The sequence below is a fragment of the Siniperca chuatsi genome, linkage group LG1 (assembly GCF_020085105.1).
Source record: "Siniperca chuatsi isolate FFG_IHB_CAS linkage group LG1, ASM2008510v1, whole genome shotgun sequence".
Classification (NCBI taxonomy): domain Eukaryota; kingdom Metazoa; phylum Chordata; class Actinopteri; order Centrarchiformes; family Sinipercidae; genus Siniperca; species Siniperca chuatsi.
In genome coordinates, this window is record NC_058042.1 from 18,988,445 (window position 1) to 19,009,057 (window position 20,613).

At 37.5% G+C, this 20,613-nt stretch overlaps 5 protein-coding genes and 1 long non-coding RNA gene across 15 annotated transcripts in view; 5 read left to right on the forward strand and 1 right to left on the reverse strand.

Moving 5' to 3' along the window:
- Window positions 1-1,560, forward strand: part of si:dkey-234i14.2 (heterogeneous nuclear ribonucleoproteins C1/C2) — a 32,883-nt gene extending 31,323 nt beyond the window's left edge. For both annotated transcript variants that reach the window (XM_044209524.1, XM_044209534.1), the window contains one exon: window positions 44-1,560. In XM_044209524.1, coding sequence (XP_044065459.1) covers window positions 44-82 — 39 coding nt within the window. In that variant the 3' untranslated portion in view covers window positions 83-1,560. The remainder of the gene's footprint in view (window positions 1-43) is intronic.
- On the reverse strand, window positions 1,193-19,526 carry LOC122882314. Of its 6 annotated transcripts, none has more exons than XR_006379338.1 (3): window positions 19,408-19,526; window positions 2,126-2,267; window positions 1,193-2,033 (listed from the first exon to the last, which is right to left on the reverse strand). It is a non-coding gene; the product is annotated as an uncharacterized LOC122882314 (long non-coding RNA). The 6 variants fall into 6 exon arrangements; XR_006379333.1 differs by lacking the exon at window positions 19,408-19,526 and adding an exon at window positions 11,920-12,057; XR_006379337.1 differs by lacking the exon at window positions 19,408-19,526 and adding an exon at window positions 9,791-9,897.
- On the forward strand, window positions 3,399-6,179 carry uraha (urate (5-hydroxyiso-) hydrolase a). Its single transcript, XM_044209559.1, has 5 exons — window positions 3,399-3,457; window positions 4,356-4,414; window positions 5,275-5,414; window positions 5,542-5,677; window positions 5,890-6,179. The coding sequence occupies exons 2-5, from the start codon at window positions 4,361-4,363 to the stop codon at window positions 5,977-5,979; spliced, it is 420 nt and encodes a 139-aa protein (XP_044065494.1). The 5' UTR covers window positions 3,399-3,457; window positions 4,356-4,360; the 3' UTR covers window positions 5,980-6,179.
- pdcd5 (programmed cell death 5) lies at window positions 6,576-10,951 on the forward strand. Its single transcript, XM_044209574.1, has 6 exons — window positions 6,576-6,779; window positions 8,805-8,845; window positions 9,130-9,191; window positions 9,686-9,777; window positions 9,871-9,942; window positions 10,024-10,951. Exons 1-6 carry the CDS (start codon window positions 6,714-6,716, stop codon window positions 10,069-10,071), a joined length of 381 nt encoding a protein of 126 aa, XP_044065509.1. The 5' UTR covers window positions 6,576-6,713; the 3' UTR covers window positions 10,072-10,951.
- On the forward strand, window positions 12,107-16,592 carry mvda (mevalonate (diphospho) decarboxylase a). 4 transcript variants are annotated; one of them, XM_044209488.1, is made up of 10 exons: window positions 12,107-12,286; window positions 12,493-12,563; window positions 13,127-13,241; window positions 13,329-13,475; window positions 13,709-13,926; window positions 14,183-14,257; window positions 14,423-14,641; window positions 15,091-15,206; window positions 15,424-15,532; window positions 16,059-16,592. In XM_044209488.1, the coding sequence occupies exons 1-10, from the start codon at window positions 12,211-12,213 to the stop codon at window positions 16,137-16,139; spliced, it is 1,227 nt and encodes a 408-aa protein (XP_044065423.1). In that variant the 5' UTR covers window positions 12,107-12,210; the 3' UTR covers window positions 16,140-16,592. The 4 variants fall into 4 exon arrangements, with proteins under 4 accessions (XP_044065423.1, XP_044065431.1, XP_044065447.1 ...); XM_044209496.1 differs by having other exon boundaries at window positions 12,152-12,286; window positions 13,727-13,926; XM_044209512.1 differs by lacking the exon at window positions 16,059-16,592 and having other exon boundaries at window positions 12,152-12,286; window positions 15,091-15,165; window positions 15,424-15,515.
- Window positions 17,146-20,262, forward strand: LOC122882297 (cytochrome b-245 light chain). The gene is made up of 6 exons (XM_044209547.1): window positions 17,146-17,315; window positions 17,716-17,785; window positions 18,491-18,565; window positions 18,694-18,777; window positions 18,918-18,999; window positions 19,439-20,262. Exons 1-6 carry the CDS (start codon window positions 17,258-17,260, stop codon window positions 19,628-19,630), a joined length of 561 nt encoding a protein of 186 aa, XP_044065482.1. The 5' UTR covers window positions 17,146-17,257; the 3' UTR covers window positions 19,631-20,262.
- Window positions 20,263-20,613: the final 351 nt, after the last annotated feature.

A 20,613-nucleotide genomic window follows, 5' to 3' on the forward strand; every position in this document is an offset into this window, starting at 1 on the left:
CTTTGTTTGTTCTCTCACATCTGTCTGTCTGTCTGTGTCACAGATGAGCAACCACAGCTCTGACCCTGAGGAGGAAATATGAGGGAGGAAAATGAGAAGATGGAGGATTAAGTGCCAAACATGGAAGAAGAGAACAACAACCACCAAGCAAATACTCATATCAGAGGCTCAGCTCCCCTCCAACGGGGTGCACATATCAGACACAATACATTTAATTGTATCACAGCAGCTCGGTTTCTGTGACCACACACTGAAGTAAAACAAAAACACTGACGCAGGTGACATATACACCCCAAGTAGCCTACATGCACATGTGATTGAGAAGAATTTGTTATGTCGGACTGAGAGAGTGAGAGGGAGAGAGGGATCTTATCCAGAGAGTAATTATAAAGGACACCTGGAAGCAAGGTGGTGAATTAAACTTTTTATAATCCTGCCTAAGCAGTGGGTTTGCACGAACACTAATATTCCAGTATTAATCCAAATATTGCGGTATTAATCCAAATGAAACAATAGAGTTCTATGATTAAAACATTATGTAACTGGCTTACCAGTTTATCTTATTCAAATTAAAAGCTTCTTAAAAAGGTGGGATATGCAGTATCGGACTGTACATACAGTAATAATGTATGTGTAGTCACAGGGGTTTTGATAGAGGTACTACAATGTTTCTGCTGCTTTGCCAATTTCTTCCAAGAAAGAAACAGCAAAGGGATGCAACATTAAAGGAAAATTAAAGCGTTAACTCTTCTCTTTTAGAATTAATGAGTTTCTGTTTATGAAGGACTTTCAATTAGATCAGGAACAAACAATATAGAACCAGGAATATTAATGAAGCATCACGGTTATAAACCATGTAAACGGCTTACTTAAATATTATCTTTTTGAGCTAAAGGGTATAACTGGAATATTGTGTGCATGTACTGTAAAATGAAAATCCCTATGTGGATCTCAAAGTATTTTGACTTGTAAAAGCAAAAGAAATCTAAACTCTCAAATTTGATCTTTCAAGAGGGCTATTTGTTGACGCTCAACTTGCTTTTTCTCATTATTACATACGTCTAAGATATCAGAATTTAGCTATTCAGAGTAAATCACAGTAATCCTTAAGAGACTGAATAGTCACACTGATTATTCAGGAGAGAAACAGGTTGTTTTCTGCTTGTATCAGTATGCTACTTCTCTGAGTGTGACTCTGAAACAAATGTTATACAAATGACCTTGTTATGTCACATCTTTCAGAACTACAAGTGTTTTCTCTTCTTTAAGGGTATTAGAGGAATATTACAGCTCTCTTCCACCATGTATTTGGCACTTTGAGATGTGCAAAAGCCCAGGTCAGTGTGTAATATTGTGTATTACTATAAACTTTACTGTAATTGTTGAACTGTCTGATTTTAATCTTGCTTTAGGACTTCTCATATGTTTTTTAAAGAAAACAATGATGTTGATGAAAATTCCTATGGTGTTACATGTTTTTGTTTGCATTCTTAAGATAAGCCAAGTGGAAATACTCATCGTCACGGTAGTAAAAGTATTTTGATATTGAGTATAAATGCAGTATGTGGGAGTGTGTTTTTATTCTGAAAGAGGAACAAACTTTTTTGGGGGGGTGGAATCCATGGTTATCTTTAATTGTTCAATCATGAAATCATGAAACTGTTGAAAGTCCAGGTACTGTTTCAAAACTGGACCACTTACAGTATGCAACTAATCTGAAGTGTATAAATCATACAATATTTGAGTCCATACCATAGTCCGTACAGAACAGAGGAAAGCTGATATTGATAAATATCACCTTGCTTTCTGGGAGTCAGATCATGTGATCACTTGTCTCTTCAGTACATGGATGGTTTGACCAAAGGTTAGTCTAACCCTCAGGCAAAACTGTGGGAAGTATCATCCATACTGTGTGTGTTGCTTTGAGGACTGCTGTGTGCCTGGTTATGGAGGATACTGCCAAGACTCAGACTGCAAAAGTTTACACCCACAGCAAGTTGTCCTCTGCTGATGGGACTCCAAAATCTAAACTCCTGTAACAACAACATGGTAGCCAGGTCAAAAACAGATCAAGAGATACAGTTATTTACAGAAAAAGAAAAGATTTTAGAACAGTCATCCCAACCTGTTGCTGTCTTCAGCAGCACATGGTATCCTGCTGACTCACAGTGAAACAAAATCAGCCACATTTTACACAAGTCTGAAAAAATTCCAATTGCCGTGCAGCCTCTCCACCACCAGCTGTTTCTCTGAAAAGCCATCTTAGCCTGAGAAAGACAAATGGAAGAGGAAGAGAAGGATTGACAGACTTAATAACTGAGATACTAAGGCTACGCAGGGAGAAAATGGTCTATAATATTATGCAACAATATTTGGGTTTTGCTTAAAATGAAAAGGGATTATGTGCAGAGTTTAAAGGGACAGTTCACCCCCAAATCAAAAATACATATTTTTCCTCTTACCTGTAGTGCTGTTTGTCCAAACTCTTCAACTCACACCAAAACAATCTAGATGGATAAATAGCACTACAGGTAATGGGAAAAATATGCATGTTTGATTTTGGGGTGAACTGTCCCTTTAAAATGTTTATGACTTCTTTTTGGCTTAATATTGAATCAAAAGAGAAAATAGGAAATGATATTAAGTTTTCAAATAATTAACTAACTGGAAAAATATTTGATAAAAACAGGACCTGTGTCAAATTGCATCAGGAAATGTAGTTTGGAATAATTAATATTCATTCTTGAGGCCAATTTATTTATTGATGACAAACTGTCCTGAGCAAATTCCATATGCTGATAAAGGCCATGTGATATGGTAGAAAGCTCCGGGAATAGCTTAGTAAATGGACCTTCTGTTTAGAACATTTACCACAGAACTGTCTTATAGTTCTTGTCTCAGACTTTTTTGACAGTTGTATCTAACAAGAAAAACTACAAAATACTACTACAGTCTCATTTTAGCATGAGGTAATCCCTATGCATCATGGCCTGAATTGACTCTTTTTTCTCTCATCAATAACAATTAATGACTGATTAATAAACAAAGAGAACAACAATCTAAACACGGGAGGTTTAAGTTGCTTGATTAGGACATTCTGCCAGATAATTTTCTGTCATGCTCAAAGTTTTTATAATTATTCCTCATAATATGATAAGCAGTGCACATTAGCTGCTTGGGATCGGAAATACAAGCAGTGCTTTCAAAGAAGAAAGCCATTAGACCAGGCCTATTCAATCCCAGAAGCAACCTCCGAGTGGCCCAGCATACATAAATCTGCCATATGACAAAATAAGTAAACTACATATATAGTGTATGGAAGTAGCTAACGAGTGAGCGATCTCTGTTCCTCTTCGTTTCTGTTGAGAGTTGCACATGCGCAGTACCGATCGGGCGGGATGTTTACGGATGTAGCGACACCGCCAATCATATCTTTCACAAATCAACGTTTTCTCAGGTGAGTTCCGACCACGCTTAGTAGCTTTTTAAAACATCTGGCTATCGACAGTCACAAGTAGGGAAGTGCTCTACTGAAAATATGTCTCTGTCAACCCTGAAACATAAATTTTACAATAAACCCGTCAGTTTAAATCTGCCTGGACTGGCAAGTATTTGTTTATTTTACCGCCATCTCCAAACACCTGCTATCTTTATCTATTACATTAATTTGCATTTGTTTAAAATTTGTCATTACCAAAGACAAACAAAAAACGTTTTAAATAAATGTCTGGCCCATCTACATTTCCTGGTTTTAAAATCTGGTCCAATTGAATGTGTAATTGAATAGCCCTGCATTAGACCGTCTGTTGTAAGAGTCACCGTGTTACATTTGCTTACAGATGTTGTTGTCAAGATTTAGCTACAAAAGATCCCTCATATTTGAAAATACTGCATTGGACTCTCAGGTTTGAATTTCATTATAATGAGAGATTTGTGGAGGAAGTATCACAGCACATGTGTGTAAGTGGATTAATTTATGGAGTTCAACTAGGAAGTTGTAGGTTGTGTATTTAGGGTTCATTAAACCAGCAATCAAACATACCAGTGTCAGTGTCAAATAGAACAAGACTCTGTTCCTTTTAATTCCATTAGTTGAGCTCATCTGCTTTGGCCTCTGAGCCGTCTACTTTGATCATCCATTTCCACTAAGTTCAAAGTGTGACAAAAGGAGCTCTTGCACAACCAGTCTTCTGTTGACAAAAAGATAAGCACATGTGTGCTGAATGTCATACTGAATAGGACAGTGTGCACAACTGCATGACGATAATGTGACAAAAATCTGATGCTGTTAAATAAACCATAAAATTGCATTTTTTGATTAAAACTGCTGACCCAGTTTGGATTTTATTCCTCAGTGCACATGAGTGCTTACAGGCTGCAGCAACTCAAGGGTCACATTTTGCCTGACAATAAGGTAAGTACAAAACCTATAATACATATATAATAAAACAGAAGATTTTTTATTTAAACAGGTTATGTGAAGTGATATAGTATATATTCAATATGTTGTACCATATTTTATAGCAACCACATGAACTCTGTGCCTGAGGAGATATTTTGTGAGAAGTGAGAGAAGCTACAACAGGAGCAGTCAATAGTCTAGTTTCTGAAATAACAAACCATTTGATTTAATAGTTGTTCAAACATAAAACATACATGGAAAATCCTATATCCAGGTTTTCTATTTACAAACATTTTACAGTCAGATGTTATTATTAGTATTGACTAGCAGAGGCTAGTAGAGTTAATTACATGCCCAATGATTCAATTATACTAAGGATTTATACGTAATAAATTACAACTTCCATATTCAACTTGTTTTTTTTTTCAATATTTCAGATTTTGATAGATGACAAAACTACAAATCTGCATAAAAAAGAAATTGGCATTATTTTCTATGATGTTCTGAAGCACAATTTTCACTTTGCATTCCCAAATACATGCATTGTTTCAATATATTCTTTTTCTCCATATTTGAATTTTCTCTAACTAATTAACTTTTCATTAATGATGGTGGAGGAAGCTGAAATCGCATTGTGACTGTTTGAAAACTTTGATACAGCTGTCTTATAAATTCAAGATGGAATGTTAAAGTGTTTATCTTAAACTGCCATAGATAATCAGAAATCATGTGAGCTCAATGTGGGGATGTATCAATATAAGTTTTTGCCAGTAGTCACAAGTATGTGTGGATTTTTTTATGTTGTGGTGGTCTAATGTGATTGCTTCAGATTTAAGCTGATCAATTTAAAGTCTTACTTTCTTGTTTTGTAGATCACAGCAATGGCAGGCTCACCTAGTCCTCTCACCACCCATGTGCTGAACACTGCAATGGGTGTCCCTGGTTCAAACATCGCCCTCAGCCTCTATCGACAAGACCCTTCCACTAATGCCTGGAGCCTGATAACCACTGGGTAAAAACCTGAGGACAACAACCATATGCAAAATGCCGCACACATAGTCACAAAATACAATCACAGGAAAATCTCAAATATTACTACTGGATAATGTAAGGTCTTCAATCACATTTTGTCTCAACAGGACCACTAATGATGATGGACGCTGCCCAGGACTTATCACAAAACAAATGTTTACATCTGGTGTGTATAAAATGCATTTTGAGACTGCTAAATACTGGGAGAATATGGGAGAGACCTGCTTTTACCCATATGTTGAGGTAAGCAAAGGCTTAAAATGTTATGTGTTGACATGTTAACATCCTCAGCTGCCATCCTCAGGTGCACTGCTGCTTTACTTGCTCGTGGTTTTGCCATATTTTTGTAACTAGATCAGTGAATTTGTATCCTCATTTAACCCGTTATATGCAAATACTCTTGACACTCAGTCTTAACTGTGATCGTTGATCTCTTTCATGTTGTTTTGTTGCAGATTGCCTTCACTATAAATGATCCTAGCCAAAAGTACCATGTTCCTCTGCTCCTGAGTCGTTTCTCTTTTAGTACGTACAGAGGGAGCTAGAGATCAAGCGTGATGAAGCTACCTCCATCTATCAGGCGGAGGCAACTCCACCAAGAACATTCATCTCAGCACCAGCTGAACTGTCACGCCCATCGAAAAGACACAATGCTCCATTCCTCCATTTGAATAATGATGTTATAATCAATATAACTTTTTTTTTGCAATTAAACATTAAATAAAATAAGGTGTTTATTGTCAAATGGGTTTCTCTTTTGTAAACATGCATGTGAATCCATGTGCTAATCTTTTTTCAAAACATCAGCACCTTTTCTGTACTATGTTATACTAAATGAAACTGACTAACATTCACATTTTCTATAAATACCATTTAATAAATTATATGTACTCAAAAAGAAGACCCTACAAAACCCTGTCAATTCTAGTGACACTTGAGGTCATCCCCATCGTCAACAGCAACGGTCAATAATAATAATTTTTCAGGGATAAATCATATAGCTGAAATATAATAACCATTTATTTTATATATTTTCACAAATTCATAAATCTTCTGTCCAGTAAGAGTACACTCACAACTTCATTTTCTTATGTGATCCTTCGTCTGTGCTCGATTGCTTTACCCTGAGTGTTGGATCTGTTTTTTCGATGTTGATTACACTCCCCTGAGCTAGGTAGGGCCTCGTTGCTTGCCTCTGATGGGAGTTTAGATTGCATTATAATAATACGTTACCTCATCCCTTTTTCAGTCTTCTAGGTCTATATTACTTTCTTAAACCATGGCAGACGACGAATTAGAAGCAATTAGACGGCAAAGAATGGCGGAACTACAGGCAAAACACGGGGTAAGGACAAAACATGAGCTGGGAAACGTGTTTGCGCCCTCCTTGTAAGGAGATGCTGAGTTCAGTATGCTGCTAACGTTAGCTAGTGTAGCTAAACCAGTCACCACAACTCAACTGGTTTAACTGTCACTCCGGGTATAGACATAGCTCACTTATGAGAGTCATGCTCAATGTAAATGAACTGTAATTAACTCGGTAGTTAGCGAGATAAATCACTGTAATAGCCATCATCATCTCACTGGCACTGCTAGCTTTGTTCCTCCGTATCGATTAGACATCGCACACCCCTCTGACAATGACAACGTTATGCTGGCTGAGCAAAATTGAGCAGCGAGTTATTTAAATGTATGTATCTATTTTAAGAGTGTTTTTGGCCACAGTCACAAGTAGACAGTAGACTGGTGACCTTAGTTGGGGTTGAGTATTTTATTAGATTATCAGTTAACGTTAGTTTTCTGTTTGAACGTTTCATGATCACAAGTGTTTCTTTACTGCATAATGAACTGAAACGAAATGAAATTATCAAACAGCAAAAGGTAACTACTCTGTTATATGACAGTAAGTAATATATATTTTTACTATGACAAAACTATGATTTATATTTATGAACAAAATGTGAAAATCTGGCTTTCTTGAAGCAGATTTCAATCAGTGCTGTCAGGTTTTAAATATTTCAACACACTGTTAGTTGGTGTGTTACTGGACCAAAATCTTACACAATACACTGCTGAGCAGAGCCTGTATTATCCTTAATTGGCCGGTATTAGCTTAAATTGGCATCGGCATAGATATTGGCAGATAAGTAACAAGACATTGTAGTACGGAAAGGCCAACGATATATTTGAGGTCATTTGGAAACAGTGTCACCATTACATAGTTTACCCTCCAGGGGGTACTGCCAAGTTTATTTTTCAAATTTAAAGAGTCAAACCCAGTAGTACATCTCAGTACAGTTCTTAATGACTAAATTTAAGGGATCCTTTATAAAAAAGTGTTTTTTTATATTCTACACTTATATTAAAACTAATATTAAATCATGTATTATAGGATTTTGTAAACTCTCAAATATTGGCAGCCTCAACAATCCAGTATTGGTTTTGCTTTAGTGCTCAGGGCTTTTGATCCCTTCCTTTCTTCAGGTTTCTTGAACCAAACCAGAAATTTCCACAGACTTAAAATCAGTTTTTGCTGCAATATTTGTAAAGAGATTTTTCAGGGAATTTCCTTGACTTATTTCCGTTGTTGTCCCTGCTGTTTGTACAATCCACCAATCTTTATCCAGATGGAGACAGACATTCAATGTCTGACTTAAGAAATATTAGAAAATAGGAACTAAAAACTACAAAATTTAATAAAATGAAGAGCCTAAACTTTTTCAGGAAGCAGACACCATAGAGGGTATCAAAAACACCCAAATAAATCACATCATAAAAGGTAACAATTGTAGGACATTGTTCAAGGTGCAAACATAAAGGATGAAAAGGTAAAACAGAAAAACAATACTGTTCATTATGATATCCATCAAGATTGAGATATAGCTTACACACCTATATAGACATTAAGATATAGCTAATGAACTAGTGAAGTAGGTAGATGTTGGTGATATAACATGAGTTTAGACATGTCTCTTGGCTCCAACTGTACTCATTGTCTTGAACCTGTACGACCTGGTCCTCATGGTTAGTGTCTCACATGAACATCTTTTCCTGTTGCCTCGATGTCGGCGCACTGTAGATTCTGGTCTTTCATCAAATTTCAACAGGTCTTTCTTTACGATTACAATCATTACGTTCTAGTTTGAAACGAACTTAAAACGTAATCAAATATTCAAACTGAACTTTTATCAAAAGAAGCATGGGGAAACTCTTTTTGACAGTTATTAAGCTAGTTTGTGAGGCCATTACCAAAGCTAAGGGAATATTGACTGGTATGAAATCCTTTTCCTTATTAAGTTATACGTCCTCCATATAATTGAATGCAGAAATACAACTTGTATGTGAGGTGCTGTCTTACATATTCTTTCAGGATTCTTCAAATAACCAGCAAGGAGAGGAGGCCAAACAAAGGTAGGATGTAATTCATTTAAAAGTATAACCGTATAGTGATTACATTTACTTATAATAGACTTTAAATTAAAGAACATATGTGCGACAAATTATCTAACTAGTAAAAATGTTACGAACTAACAATATTAAACCTCAGTGTAGCAGTGGGACCAAGCTGGTGTTCTGATGGCTTGGCAGTTTAATAAATGTTTTTTTCTGTTTTCTTTTTACTGGTCTCAGTCATAGATCCAAACAGTGGTGCTGATGTGGTAATATTATTATGTTATGTTATTTTTTATTCACAGAGAAACAGACATGAGGAACTCTATATTAGCTCAAGTTCTCGACCAGTCTGCCCGTGCCAGATGTAAGTGTGCTCTCAGATTTGTTGTTTAGCCTATTGAAAGGGATCCCTTAATTGATCATGGTCTTGTAGAACCAAAACATACTATTTAAAATATATATTTATTTGGCATATTAAAAATTGATGAAAAACAGTAATGCAAAAAATTTGTGTGAAAATCAGATTTTAAATATTCCAAATGATGATTTGTAAACATTATGACATTGTAAACTCTTATAAGCAGTAGAATTAACACTGTATATAGCCAAGTCACCACTGGCATGCCAGCATTTTGAATGCTGTAGAAAATAATCACGACAACATTTTGTAACACACCTTATGAGTGGTGTCTATTCACTCACTTCACTAATGAAAGTGTCATACAGGATTTATCTAAGAAACGTAAGGTTTTGAAAAAACTGTTTAGTGCTCCATTGAAACTACGCTGTGTGATGAATAGGTTGTGATGTATACCTATAGATACCACACACGTGAAAATAATAATTTTCTTTTTTCAGTGAGCAATCTTGCTTTGGTGAAGCCGGAGAAGGCCAATGCAGTTGAAAACTATCTCATTCAAATGGCTCGTTTTGGAAAGTTAGGAGGAAAGGTAAGAAAATTACCTTAGATGCTTGAAGCACTAACGTTGTTGATATTCATCCACGGGCCTGCAGTGCAATTAATGGATTTTCTCTTTTGTCAGATTTCGGAGTCAGGCTTGATCGAGATTCTAGAAAAGGTCAGTCAGCAAACGGATAAGAAGACAACTGTCAAAGTAAGTTCCACTGAAATGTCACCTATGTTTGATTCATTATCAGCCACTTGTCTTACATCATTTATACTCTGTACTTGTCAGTTCAACAGACAGAAGGTGATGGACTCAGATGATGAAGATGATTACTAACTTTAAACGGGAGCCCTGGAATGAGCCAAGAAATCTGGAGAAGATATAATTTACTGGGACTGTCATAGCATCTTTGACTAGCTGAATCCTGGGATGCTACACTAGCTTCCGTGTGTCTCTGGAAACTACATACCAAGAGGGAAGAACAACAAAGTAAAGTTGATACTGTGGCATAAGTGGTGGGGGTGGAACACACACAGTGTCAATTAAAGCGTTCTTTTGCGCTCTCTTTTTAATCAAGTTGCTGCAAATTTGCACTGCTTGTGTTGTACCCCTGACAGCTCATGGCCCTGTTTGACTCCTCCAGTCCTCTCAGAGTTACTTTTTTTCCCCTTTATTTTCACCAGGGTTGATTTCTGTTCTTCAATCACAAGAAGCTAGATAAAATGCGAAATGTACTTCTGCATTTTATTTAGACTCTTCTGTGAATACAATACATTCAGGGACAGCATTCCATTAGCTTTGGATGGTGTACTTGGGTATTTTTCTTTTTGCTGAAACATGTATCTTAAAGGTTTACATAAACATTTCAAAAAGCCTTAAATGTTTGTTTTTCTAGTGAACCATTTCTAAAATGATCAATAATATGAATGAGTGTTTTGAAAACCTTTTTGAAAAGGTTTCCATTTTGGGTTTTTACATGACTTATGTTCCATTGGGTCAAGGCACACAATTATCACGGTTGTGGCTATGCTCAACGCAAGAACAGTAAACCTTTGCAGCAGCATCACATAGTATCCTCACCGCCATAGAAAAATAGTTGACTTACTGTTTCTTTATGGATGATTGACTCTTTGCTGAATCAACAATTTCAAATTTTGAGTTAACAGATTCCCAAATGTATCCAACTACTTTTAAAATAAAAAGCATGAAGGAGAAATGTGATTTTATTTTCTATCTGTAGGAAATGCTCTGTGTCAAGTGCAATAACGCTAATAAGCAAGCTTTGTTTCCACAATCAACATATAGTAACGAGCCACAGTTGAATAACCAAAGGAAATACTTTTATAACTGTTGCGTTGCCTTGAATTAGTTAGCTGCAGTTAGCAGAGCTTTACAGACGGCATTCATTTTTACAACTTAGGAATTCTTTTATCAACTTTTATATTCTGAACTTTATCATTGCTTTGCACTTTTATTTTCCTGTGCTGCCAAGTGGAAGAGGAGAGACTTCTAATTCTACAAGAAAAGGAGTTACTACTGTAGTTGGCTAAACGGTTACCTTATCACCATTGGTGGAAGGAGTTTTCAGATCCTTTATTTAAGTAAAACTAACAATACCACAGTACAAAAATGCTCCATGGCAAAAGTCCTACATTTTTATAGAGTAAAAGTACCTGGGTACTATCCACAACATGTACTTAAAATATCAAAAGTAGACTCATTGTGCAGGCAGAATGACTAAATTAAATTATTAAATTATTTATACTAATGCATTATGCAGCATTTTAATGCTGTAGTTGGTCAGGCTAATTTTAACTACATACTGCTTGGTAGTTTAATGTAGAGCAATGCATGTTCATAAGGTCATCAAATGTGTTGTGAATAACTAGTATGGCTGTGAAATGATTGTAGTGGAGCAAAAAGTACAATTTGTCTCTGAAATGTAGTGGAGTTGAAGTAATAGGTAGTATAGAATGGAAATACTCAAGTATAATTAACTCAACTTGTACTACTTTCCAACACTATCACACTGAATTGAACATCTTACTGCAGCTTTCGATATACAGTTACATTATTTACAGTCAGTCATTTTTATTTAAATTTCACGATCATCATTTACTTTACCTAGGCTGTCAGTGGATTTCAAATCCATATACATTTCGTGTAGACTTGAATGAACCCTACCTGCTCGGGTGTGGGATGGTCTCTCTCCTTGCCCCATTTTCGCATGACCGTGGTCAGATGATCTCTCATTGGCTATTCCGACTGCTTAATCAAAACGGCTCGACTCTGATTGGTGGCGGAGTTAGCCACATGTTCAACACCAGCCAATCCAGAGAGACTTCGAGGAAACGTAAGGTTGAACAGTGTTAGCTAAACTGTAACTGCTAAACACGAGAGGATCCTTGTACAGTGTGTTTCAGATTATTCAGGTACAGTTTTTTTCAATACAAACATCGGTTTACATATACAGCTATGCTTGAGGAAAGTATGGACAAGCCACACATAGTTACGTGCACCGCTCCTGTGAATATAGCTGTCATCAAATACTGTAAGTATCACCTCGACTTATGTTTAGCCTCGAGGACGCAAAGTAAACCAACGTTAAATCCTGTCTAATTGCCAACACGTGTGTTTCTTATATGGTGACTTGTGTATCATGTCTCATCGAATACTGGGCATTTAAAGGGGTGGATCTAGTGTCGATCAATCTGATAATACCTGAGTTATGCACTGTGTATAAAACTTAATTTTCAGGGGGGAAGAGAAATGAAGAATTAATTCTACCCATTAACTCATCTCTGAGCGTCACATTGCATCAAGACCAGGTATTTAAGTAAACAATATTCTCATCAGTCAGACTATGAATCTTGTATCTGTAGGAAAACAGTCAGGTTTCTCATTGTGTTTTTCAAAGTGTTGTTGCTCCTGTGCAGGGCTGCTCCAGTGAGCTAAAGCTGTGTTTTCCTGCCCTCATATAAAGACTCCATAAATAAAAGTGTAGAAAGAGGCTAAGTCAGTTATGCTTGGCATAGCATGTTTGTGTTTACTGGTCAGTCTTGAAATATTTATATTCACTTGTGTGAACTTGTGAGTCTGACAAAACTATGTACTGACAAACTTTGTAGCAAAGCTGGCATTAGAATATAGTGTCAACATTTGTGTGACATGGTTGTTGTAAAATTTAATGGAAACATTGCAAGTACATGATAGCAATTATACGAAATATTGATCTTGCCATTGAATTGTGCCTGGATGATGGGTAACATAAATGGTATCATATATGATGTGCAGGTATCTTGAGGTTAAAGTTTTCAGATCTGGCATTGTATAAGTGATAAGATAGGTACAATTCGATATAGATCTGTTTTATCTTCCTCCTTCTGTTAAGCTGAAAACAACCACAACAGTTGCATCCAGCAGATCATTTCAGGAAGATCAAATATGGCTCAATGGCAAAGAGGAGGACATAACTCATCCAAGACTACAGTCCTGTCTTAGAGAGAGTGAGTCCTGTCTGTTTTATTTTTTCTCTTAGAGGGAGTTAGAGAGAGTGCAGGCCATTATGTAATTTTTCTGTGTTTTGTGTTTAGTTCGACGATTAGCAAGGAAGAGACGTAATGACGGGGACTCCGGTTTGGATTCGACTGGTTTGTCTCACAAGGTCCACATCTGCTCTGTTAATAACTTCCCCACTGCTGCCGGGCTCGCCTCCTCAGCTGCTGGATTCGCTTGTCTAGGTGAGTTTGTGTGTGTGTGTGTGTGTGTGTGTGTGTGTGTGTGTGTGTAGCTCTGTTTCAATGCATGACTGAAATAACACTAATGACACTAGAGTACTCATTTGATTGAAAGCTCAACAGCTGGTTTTCAGCATAGAATAAGAAAAGTTCAAACTATATTATGTTGCCTGTGTGTGCCCATTCTTTAATATGCTGCAGTGTCTATCTCTTATTTGATACATCTTTTTACCCAGTCTCCTCTGCTCTTGCAGTTTACACTCTGGCCCGGGTGTTTGGCGTAGAGGGGGAGTTGTCTGGGATTGCTCGGCAAGGCTCAGGCAGCGCATGCCGGAGTATGTATGGAGGGTTTGTCCAGTGGATAATGGGACAGAAAGATGATGGCAAGGACAGTCTAGCCCAGCAGGTGGAGCCAGAGACTCATTGGCCTGAGCTCAGAATCCTTGTACTAGTGGTAGGTCAATTTGTGTGTGTTTGAGACTGAAAGTGACAAAATGAGACTGAAAGAACGATGCGAGTCAGTTATGTCTTGGCACATTTGTGCTCTATTGTTCAAGTCACATGCTTGATTTCTTACTTTTTTAGATGACTCTAAATCTCTTGTGTAACATGTAGAACAAGCGCCTGGACTAGTGCACAAAATGCACCCTTTGAATTGAAAATAGTAAAAAGTTACATATATCAGGCTTAATTAATGGACTTTGTCACAGGCCAGTGCTGAGAGGAAGCCAGTGGGCAGCACCTCTGGGATGCAAACCAGTGTACAAACAAGCTGTCTCTTAAAGGTACTGTGTTCAGCCTCAAACTTATATTATTCAGTGTACTAAAATTACTGTCAATACTGTTAAAAGTGAAGATTATGTTCATTTAGACATTAAAGCTTATTGTTACTCACAAGTGGATCTATGTTAATCTTGTGTGTGTGTGTGTGTGTGTGTGTGTGTGTGTAGCACCGGGCTGAGTCTGTCGCCCCAGGCCGGATGGTAGAGATGATTGAAGCGGTGCGAAGAAAGAACTTTGCTGCATTTGCTGAACTAACGATGAAGGACAGTAACCAGTTCCATGCCACCTGCCTTGACACATACCCTCCTATCTTCTACCTCAGCAGTGTGTCTCAACAGGTTATCACTTTGGTGCATCGGTATAACAGCTACTACGGGGAGACAAGGGTGAGCAACTGCAAACTTCTGTTTCTGAGAAAGAGCAGAAATGTATCTATGTAGTAGTCATCTTGGTGTAATACGACTCTGACACTAAAAGAAAGTAAAACAATTGTGAAATGTCTTGGAAAATGCTCAGTTATACAGTATATGATTTGTAGTTAATGGAGCTAAAACATGTAAACTATAAATGTACTTTAAAAGCTCTTGAGATCCGTGTGTATGTCTTATAATAATGTACTCCATCCAGTATGTATAACTGTAGACTCCTTACTTTTGTATCACTGCTATTAAGTGTGTGTGTCCTGTTTAGTGTGACATTTGCCTCAGTTCATGCAGCTGAATTTCTGAGATGGTGTAATGAAGATGTGAAACTTGTGGGGTGGTTTTCAAACTGGGGAACAGAAAAAAACTATCCCTCTTTATATGACATTCACAGTCTGTTTGTTTCCGTCTAGTTGGCCTACACATTTGATGCAGGACCCAACGCTGTGATTTTCACTCTACAGCAGCATGTTCCTGAGTTTGTTCAGGTGGTTCAGCATTTCTTCCCCCCAGAGACTAACGGAGGACAGTGAGTTCACAGTTACCAGACGCACTTAGGTTTAGTGCATAGTCCTACCTTACATACAAACTAATTCATTCATCTAAAAGTATTATTTATATACAAATATACAATGATAGATGGGTGTTTTGGGGCTCCAAATAAGCTGTTTTACACTGGCTGTTAAGGTGTGTTTGCTTTCAGCCTCTTTGAAATTAGTCATTGAATGTTTCTTCCTCCTCTGCAGGTTTATTAAGGGTCTTCCAGTTAACTGTACCGATCTTCCTGAGGAGCTGAAACAGGCTATTGGTCTAGAGCCCATGCCAAAGGGAATAAGCTACGTTATTAGTACCAAGGTATACACACACACACACACACACACACACACACATAAATGTAATCACACTGTAGCTCAGTTCTATTATGAGTTTACTTTAAACAGCAACTGAAAATTAATGTTGTTTTTGATTTATATATCTTGGGGTCTCTATATTAAGGCTGCACAATATACAGTAGAGTAGAAAGATGATATCAGTTGTCAGATTGTGAGACGAGTTTAGATTTATGTCCACATTTCCTTTTATGTAACATTGTGTTGCACTACTTCAGTTGAAAATTGTGGCACATATTGTGATATAGAGTAGTTCCTCTGCTTTACTGATGTTACACTAAAGAGTTAATCCAGCATTTGACCTTTGAATGTTTTATTAAACTGCACTGTTTATTTAGATTTTATTAGAACAAGATTTTAAATTAGATGCGTTTTTAGATGTTAACACACAGACACACTTACAGTGGATGAGTCTGTTCTTTGGTATAAGTCATTGACATGATGACAAATAAAGAACTTGATCTTGATTTTTTTCTTGTTTTGTATTCAAGGCTGGACCAGGTCCTTGTGTTGTGGAGGATCCCACTCAGCATCTACTTGAATCTGATGGGTGGCCTAAGAAAACTGAGTGATGCCCTGCAGCCCTAAACGGACTAAGTTCCACAGAGCAATAACGAAGCCAATTCAGCAGAGATAACAATTTGCATTAGTCATACTGTGTGTAACTAGGTAATGCTAATATGTCTTTCTTTAATTATCAAACTGCACTGGCGTGTCTCTCCTCATCTCTTTATCGCCCATGTATGCTCTTGTATAGCTCTCTACATTTCTCAGTATCTACAGGCTTTGAGCAATGCACCTTGAGCAATGCACAGAACCATAAATACAGTTCACCACTGCAGCAGACCTTGTGCTCTCTGACCTGAGCAAATGCTTGTGTCTATGAGGCTTTGAATTTATGAATGTGTCCGTGTGTGTAAGGAGGGTGTTATAATTGTGGTCACATTGTTCTCATTTTCATCTTGTTAAAACATCATTTCAGACTGAAGTTATGTCAACATTAAATAAAATATATTTTTACTCAATATAATTGTTTCTTTTGTGTCTTGGCATTTCCAGATTCAAGTTTGCTTCAGTACGTTTTTTTTGTCAGGAACATGTGCAAAGGAAGTTAAAGAAAATTCAAATCCGATGTGCCTAACTTTAAAAGCTGAAATGTTCAGAATGACATAATAGCATAGCACGCACTAACAAAATGTGCTTTAAATCAGGTATGAGTCAAATATGAAAACAAAAGGATCATTCATTTATAGCAGCGTTTCCCAAACCTCTGCTGGAGTACCCGTTTTGCGTGTTTTAGATCCCTCCCTGCTTTAACACAACTGATTTGAATGATCAACTCTTTATGAAGCTGCTTGATAACAAGCTGATCGTTTAAATCAGCTGTACTGCCCTCCTGAAGGCGGACAACAATTAGCTAGATTTGTATATGAAATTCATGAACTACAGCTGCCTGTCCGATCATTACTTTACCTGTCTGGTGAGTGTGATGGGAGAAGTTAGCCCCTCCTCTCCCATCTGCACTATTGGGAAATGACGACTGAATATGCTCTGCCTCCCAAGCCTGCACAGCTACACACCTCACGTCTCGTAGCCTAAATACATTTGCTTCCTTGTAGTAAAATCAAAGTCGTGAGTCGCTCTCTGGAGAGTTACAGCCGTTTGCAGAGGGGCAGTTTAGGTGAACGCAATGGGGAAAATAGAGTGGGCGATGTGGGCCAATGAGCAGGCTCTGGCTTCGGGATTCAGTGAGTATAACAAGTTTTTCTAAAGATAAAAAAAATGGGTATTTACTGAGTTTCATAGAATTGATTGTCAGATTAATTTGCATTGCAAATTGCAGTTTAATTCAAATACAATATTTTCACAGGAAATTCTGTTTTTTAGCTGCCTTCACCAGTTTGTTGATCGAGTGAATTAAAGCAGTAATAAAAGTGAAATACTTACTAAATAATACTGATTTTATTACAACATACATAACATTAAATAATTTCAATCAACTGTAAATAGCCTGCTTTAATAAGAAATTAAACTGCATTTCAGTCAAGTTGATGTACAATTCACCATGGGCTTGCTTCTGAGTGGAGTTATAAAAGGTAAATTGTTTGTTATAAGTTTAAATTTTATCTTCCTGTTTCCTTGTTTCAGTTCTCCTCACTGGAGGCATTGTGGGGGTGGCTGGACAGTTCAGAGGCTGGCAGTTTGCTGCTTATGCAGTGTATCCTTTATACTTTGCATAAACCTAAAACTGAAGAAGCAACACTCAAGTTGTCTCTTTGTAAAAATGTTCAACATCCAGTTTCCAGTGTCCCTCTTCAAAGATCTACTATCATACATATGAAATGTCTTTACCAAAACTGAAGTCTTTACATAAATCGCAAGCCTAAAAGCACAGATGTGATTTAGGTGACTAAAAAATATAGGGGAGTTGAGTAAATAGAAGTGGTATTTACTTTTTTGTGCTATGGTGGCAAAGTACATGCATGTTTACTGTGTTTCAAAAAATAGTTGCTGTTTGTACAAGAGCTTGATGGCATCTACAGAATACTTTCTGTAAGCGTAACACATTTGGTACATTACACAGTAGGCTGAGCACAATGATTTGACAAGATAACATTCAAACCTGGCCTGTATTAAGGCTTGAATTCATATATATAATAAGTCTCAATCGAGACTGCTTCCATTTGGATACATGAATCGTGATAGTTTTACATTAGTGAAAACATTTTTGTTTTTTCATCTGGCATTCTTACCATAATCTGCATATATTCTCCTTTAATATCAGAAACAATCAGTCCATGCATCATTTTCTTTACCTACTGAACCTGCTCAGGGTCACAGATGTTTATTTAAATTTGCTTTCATAGTTATTATGTGACTTAGTGAACTATGTAAGAATGAAACAGCCTTGACGGATAACTAGTGCTGCTGGGGTGTTTGTGTGTCTACTTGAGTATCCCAGAAGCAAGAGGTCCAAGGGCACTAGTGTGGAGAGAACGTAAGTGATGTAATTTTCATATAATTTTGGGTTTTTTTTGCAACATGTTGGCTGTGCCTTAATGGACCAGTTCTGTGATGATTGCCAGTGAAGCTTATTGCTCACTCCTGTCTCTTGTTTTCCCTCAGGGGCCAGTACTGCTTCACTGTGTGTGTAAAAGGCTTTGGGCCATTGACGAGGAACTATTATGTCAGAGCATTTTTACATGCTGCGTGAGTTCACTATATCTGCCACTTTCCGTTGCTAGACAGCATTCCTCTCATTCCAGTCAGTCTCTCCAACAAAAGATTAACAAGGTGTCATTATAGTCTTTCCACTTCAAAATCCCTCTCTGTCTTTCTGCCTTTCTTAGAATCTCTGTACCTGGAGGCTTCATGCTCGCTACTGTCCTTGGATGTGTCTGCCTCGGCATTGCCAGCCTCATCTACCTGGTGGTAAGTTGGTAGCTTTTACCACATTCATCTCCAGTATAGCAGGTTAAATACACTTTAAGTTGTTGGATGAGGCAGGAAGTGGCCAGTTGACGGAAACGAGGAAATGGCAACAAGGAAGAGATTCTTTCATTACTGGTACCTCTGTTGAGACATGGCCCTGTAGCTGTAGTTATGAAATCTGACCAGTCAGGGGTGTGCCTGAATTATTCACCAGTACTAGATGTGGTAACCAAAGCTATAAAGCTTTCCAGGCTGCACCTTTTTATCTTATTCTAAATATGCATACAACTGTGAGTGAACAGGATAAGGGCCTCTGTTACTGTTATCATCCCATTATTGTTGTTGGGATTTGAACAATAGATTTCAAGCATGCTTAACTTGATCTTACACTAGCCAACCACTACTGACTTGTATTCCTTGTCATCTTCTTGCTTTCTAGGCAGCTATCCGAGGTGAACACTGGGAGCCCATTCTTCCAACGAAGGAGATCCGAAAGCCAGTTGGAGAGAGCATCAAGAATCCTCCTCAGAATCCACCACCAAGACCTCCTCCAGAGATGCGCAGGAAACGGGTAGACGACCTGGAGGGAGCAGCCTATGACAACCCCATCTCTGTCACTGCCAACGAGTAACCAATCCAGTGCCCCATCCTCTGTATCCCTTCACCTGTCTGCCTGAGATCTTGGTACAATTAAACCCATCAAAACCAGTCACAGTGGGACGTCACCAGATTCTGTGATTCTGGACAAATGAATAGTTTTCTGAAATTTAGTGAAGCTAGTGACTGGACCACAAGTTAGGTCCATACCTTCATACCTCAACCTGCTGAGAAATATCTTGAAAACAGAGAAAAATGTTGTACTGAGATTTCAAAAGAGGATGGGTAAAGTGAATGTCATATTTTACTTTTGAATTTAAAAAAAAACATGCCACAGGAGATAAATGTCAATGCTATAGTTGCTAAGCGGCAATCACATACAGATACTGTCAAGTCAAAAGACTGTAGGTGATGTTGGTATTGTTACTGCTGTTATAAAAGGGCAAAGCAATAGGCTACCTGTTTTCTGCACCAACCACCATATACCTGAAGCTGGGTTGCATCCCCTGAATTGTATTACCATGCATAGATCTTACAATATAATGTATAACATTTTTAACCCCTGTGTATTTCTTATTATTTGGCTGTATGTAACTAATATTAGCCATTTGTTAATTTTTGTTTCTGTACTTTGACATCTTGTAAATAAATCCCTTGTGCCCCCTGCATTGTGACCTGTCCTGTGTTTGTACTTGTATATGTCTTATTTTACACATTTCCTTTGGAAAATTATTTTAAGTAATGACATTTGCAACTTCCTTCCTCCTTTTGCAAACACACTGGATTTCAGTACATCAGAATTCTCCTTTCTCTTTATTCACATTGTTTGTCACATTGCCATCCTTTGATGGCTTGAGATGGAAAACATGTAAGATTAATACATCTGGTTTAACTAATGGTTGTCAGGCAGGTTCTGCATGCTGGTGTCATTTCTTTCTGCATATCTCAAGGTTTTCTTTTTGTTCGCCACAGCTGGAGTCTTTGTGGAAATCACAGAGGTACAATGGTACTTCCTCA

Excerpts from the sequence above, each read along its gene's own strand:
- uraha (XM_044209559.1), top strand. The coding sequence starts at position 4,361 with ATGAGTGCTTACAGGCTGCAGCAACTCAAGGGTCACATTTTGCCTGAC. Across the intron at positions 4,415-5,274 it reads ACATTTTGCCTGACAATAAG|ATCACAGCAATGGCAGGCTC; the intron begins GTAAGTACAAAA and ends CTTGTTTTGTAG. Across the intron at positions 5,415-5,541 it reads TGGAGCCTGATAACCACTGG|GACCACTAATGATGATGGAC; the intron begins GTAAAAACCTGA and ends TTGTCTCAACAG.
- pdcd5 (XM_044209574.1), top strand. The coding sequence starts at position 6,714 with ATGGCAGACGACGAATTAGAAGCAATTAGACGGCAAAGAATGGCGGAA. Across the intron at positions 8,846-9,129 it reads GGAGAGGAGGCCAAACAAAG|AGAAACAGACATGAGGAACT; the intron begins GTAGGATGTAAT and ends TTTTATTCACAG. Across the intron at positions 9,192-9,685 it reads CCAGTCTGCCCGTGCCAGAT|TGAGCAATCTTGCTTTGGTG; the intron begins GTAAGTGTGCTC and ends TTCTTTTTTCAG.
- mvda (XM_044209488.1), top strand. The coding sequence starts at position 12,211 with ATGCTTGAGGAAAGTATGGACAAGCCACACATAGTTACGTGCACCGCT. Across the intron at positions 12,564-13,126 it reads TCACATTGCATCAAGACCAG|CTGAAAACAACCACAACAGT; the intron begins GTATTTAAGTAA and ends CCTTCTGTTAAG. Across the intron at positions 15,207-15,423 it reads CCAGAGACTAACGGAGGACA|GTTTATTAAGGGTCTTCCAG; the intron begins GTGAGTTCACAG and ends CCTCCTCTGCAG.
- LOC122882297 (XM_044209547.1), top strand. The coding sequence starts at position 17,258 with ATGGGGAAAATAGAGTGGGCGATGTGGGCCAATGAGCAGGCTCTGGCT. Across the intron at positions 17,316-17,715 it reads GGCTCTGGCTTCGGGATTCA|TTCTCCTCACTGGAGGCATT; the intron begins GTGAGTATAACA and ends TCCTTGTTTCAG. Across the intron at positions 18,566-18,693 it reads GGCACTAGTGTGGAGAGAAC|GGGCCAGTACTGCTTCACTG; the intron begins GTAAGTGATGTA and ends GTTTTCCCTCAG.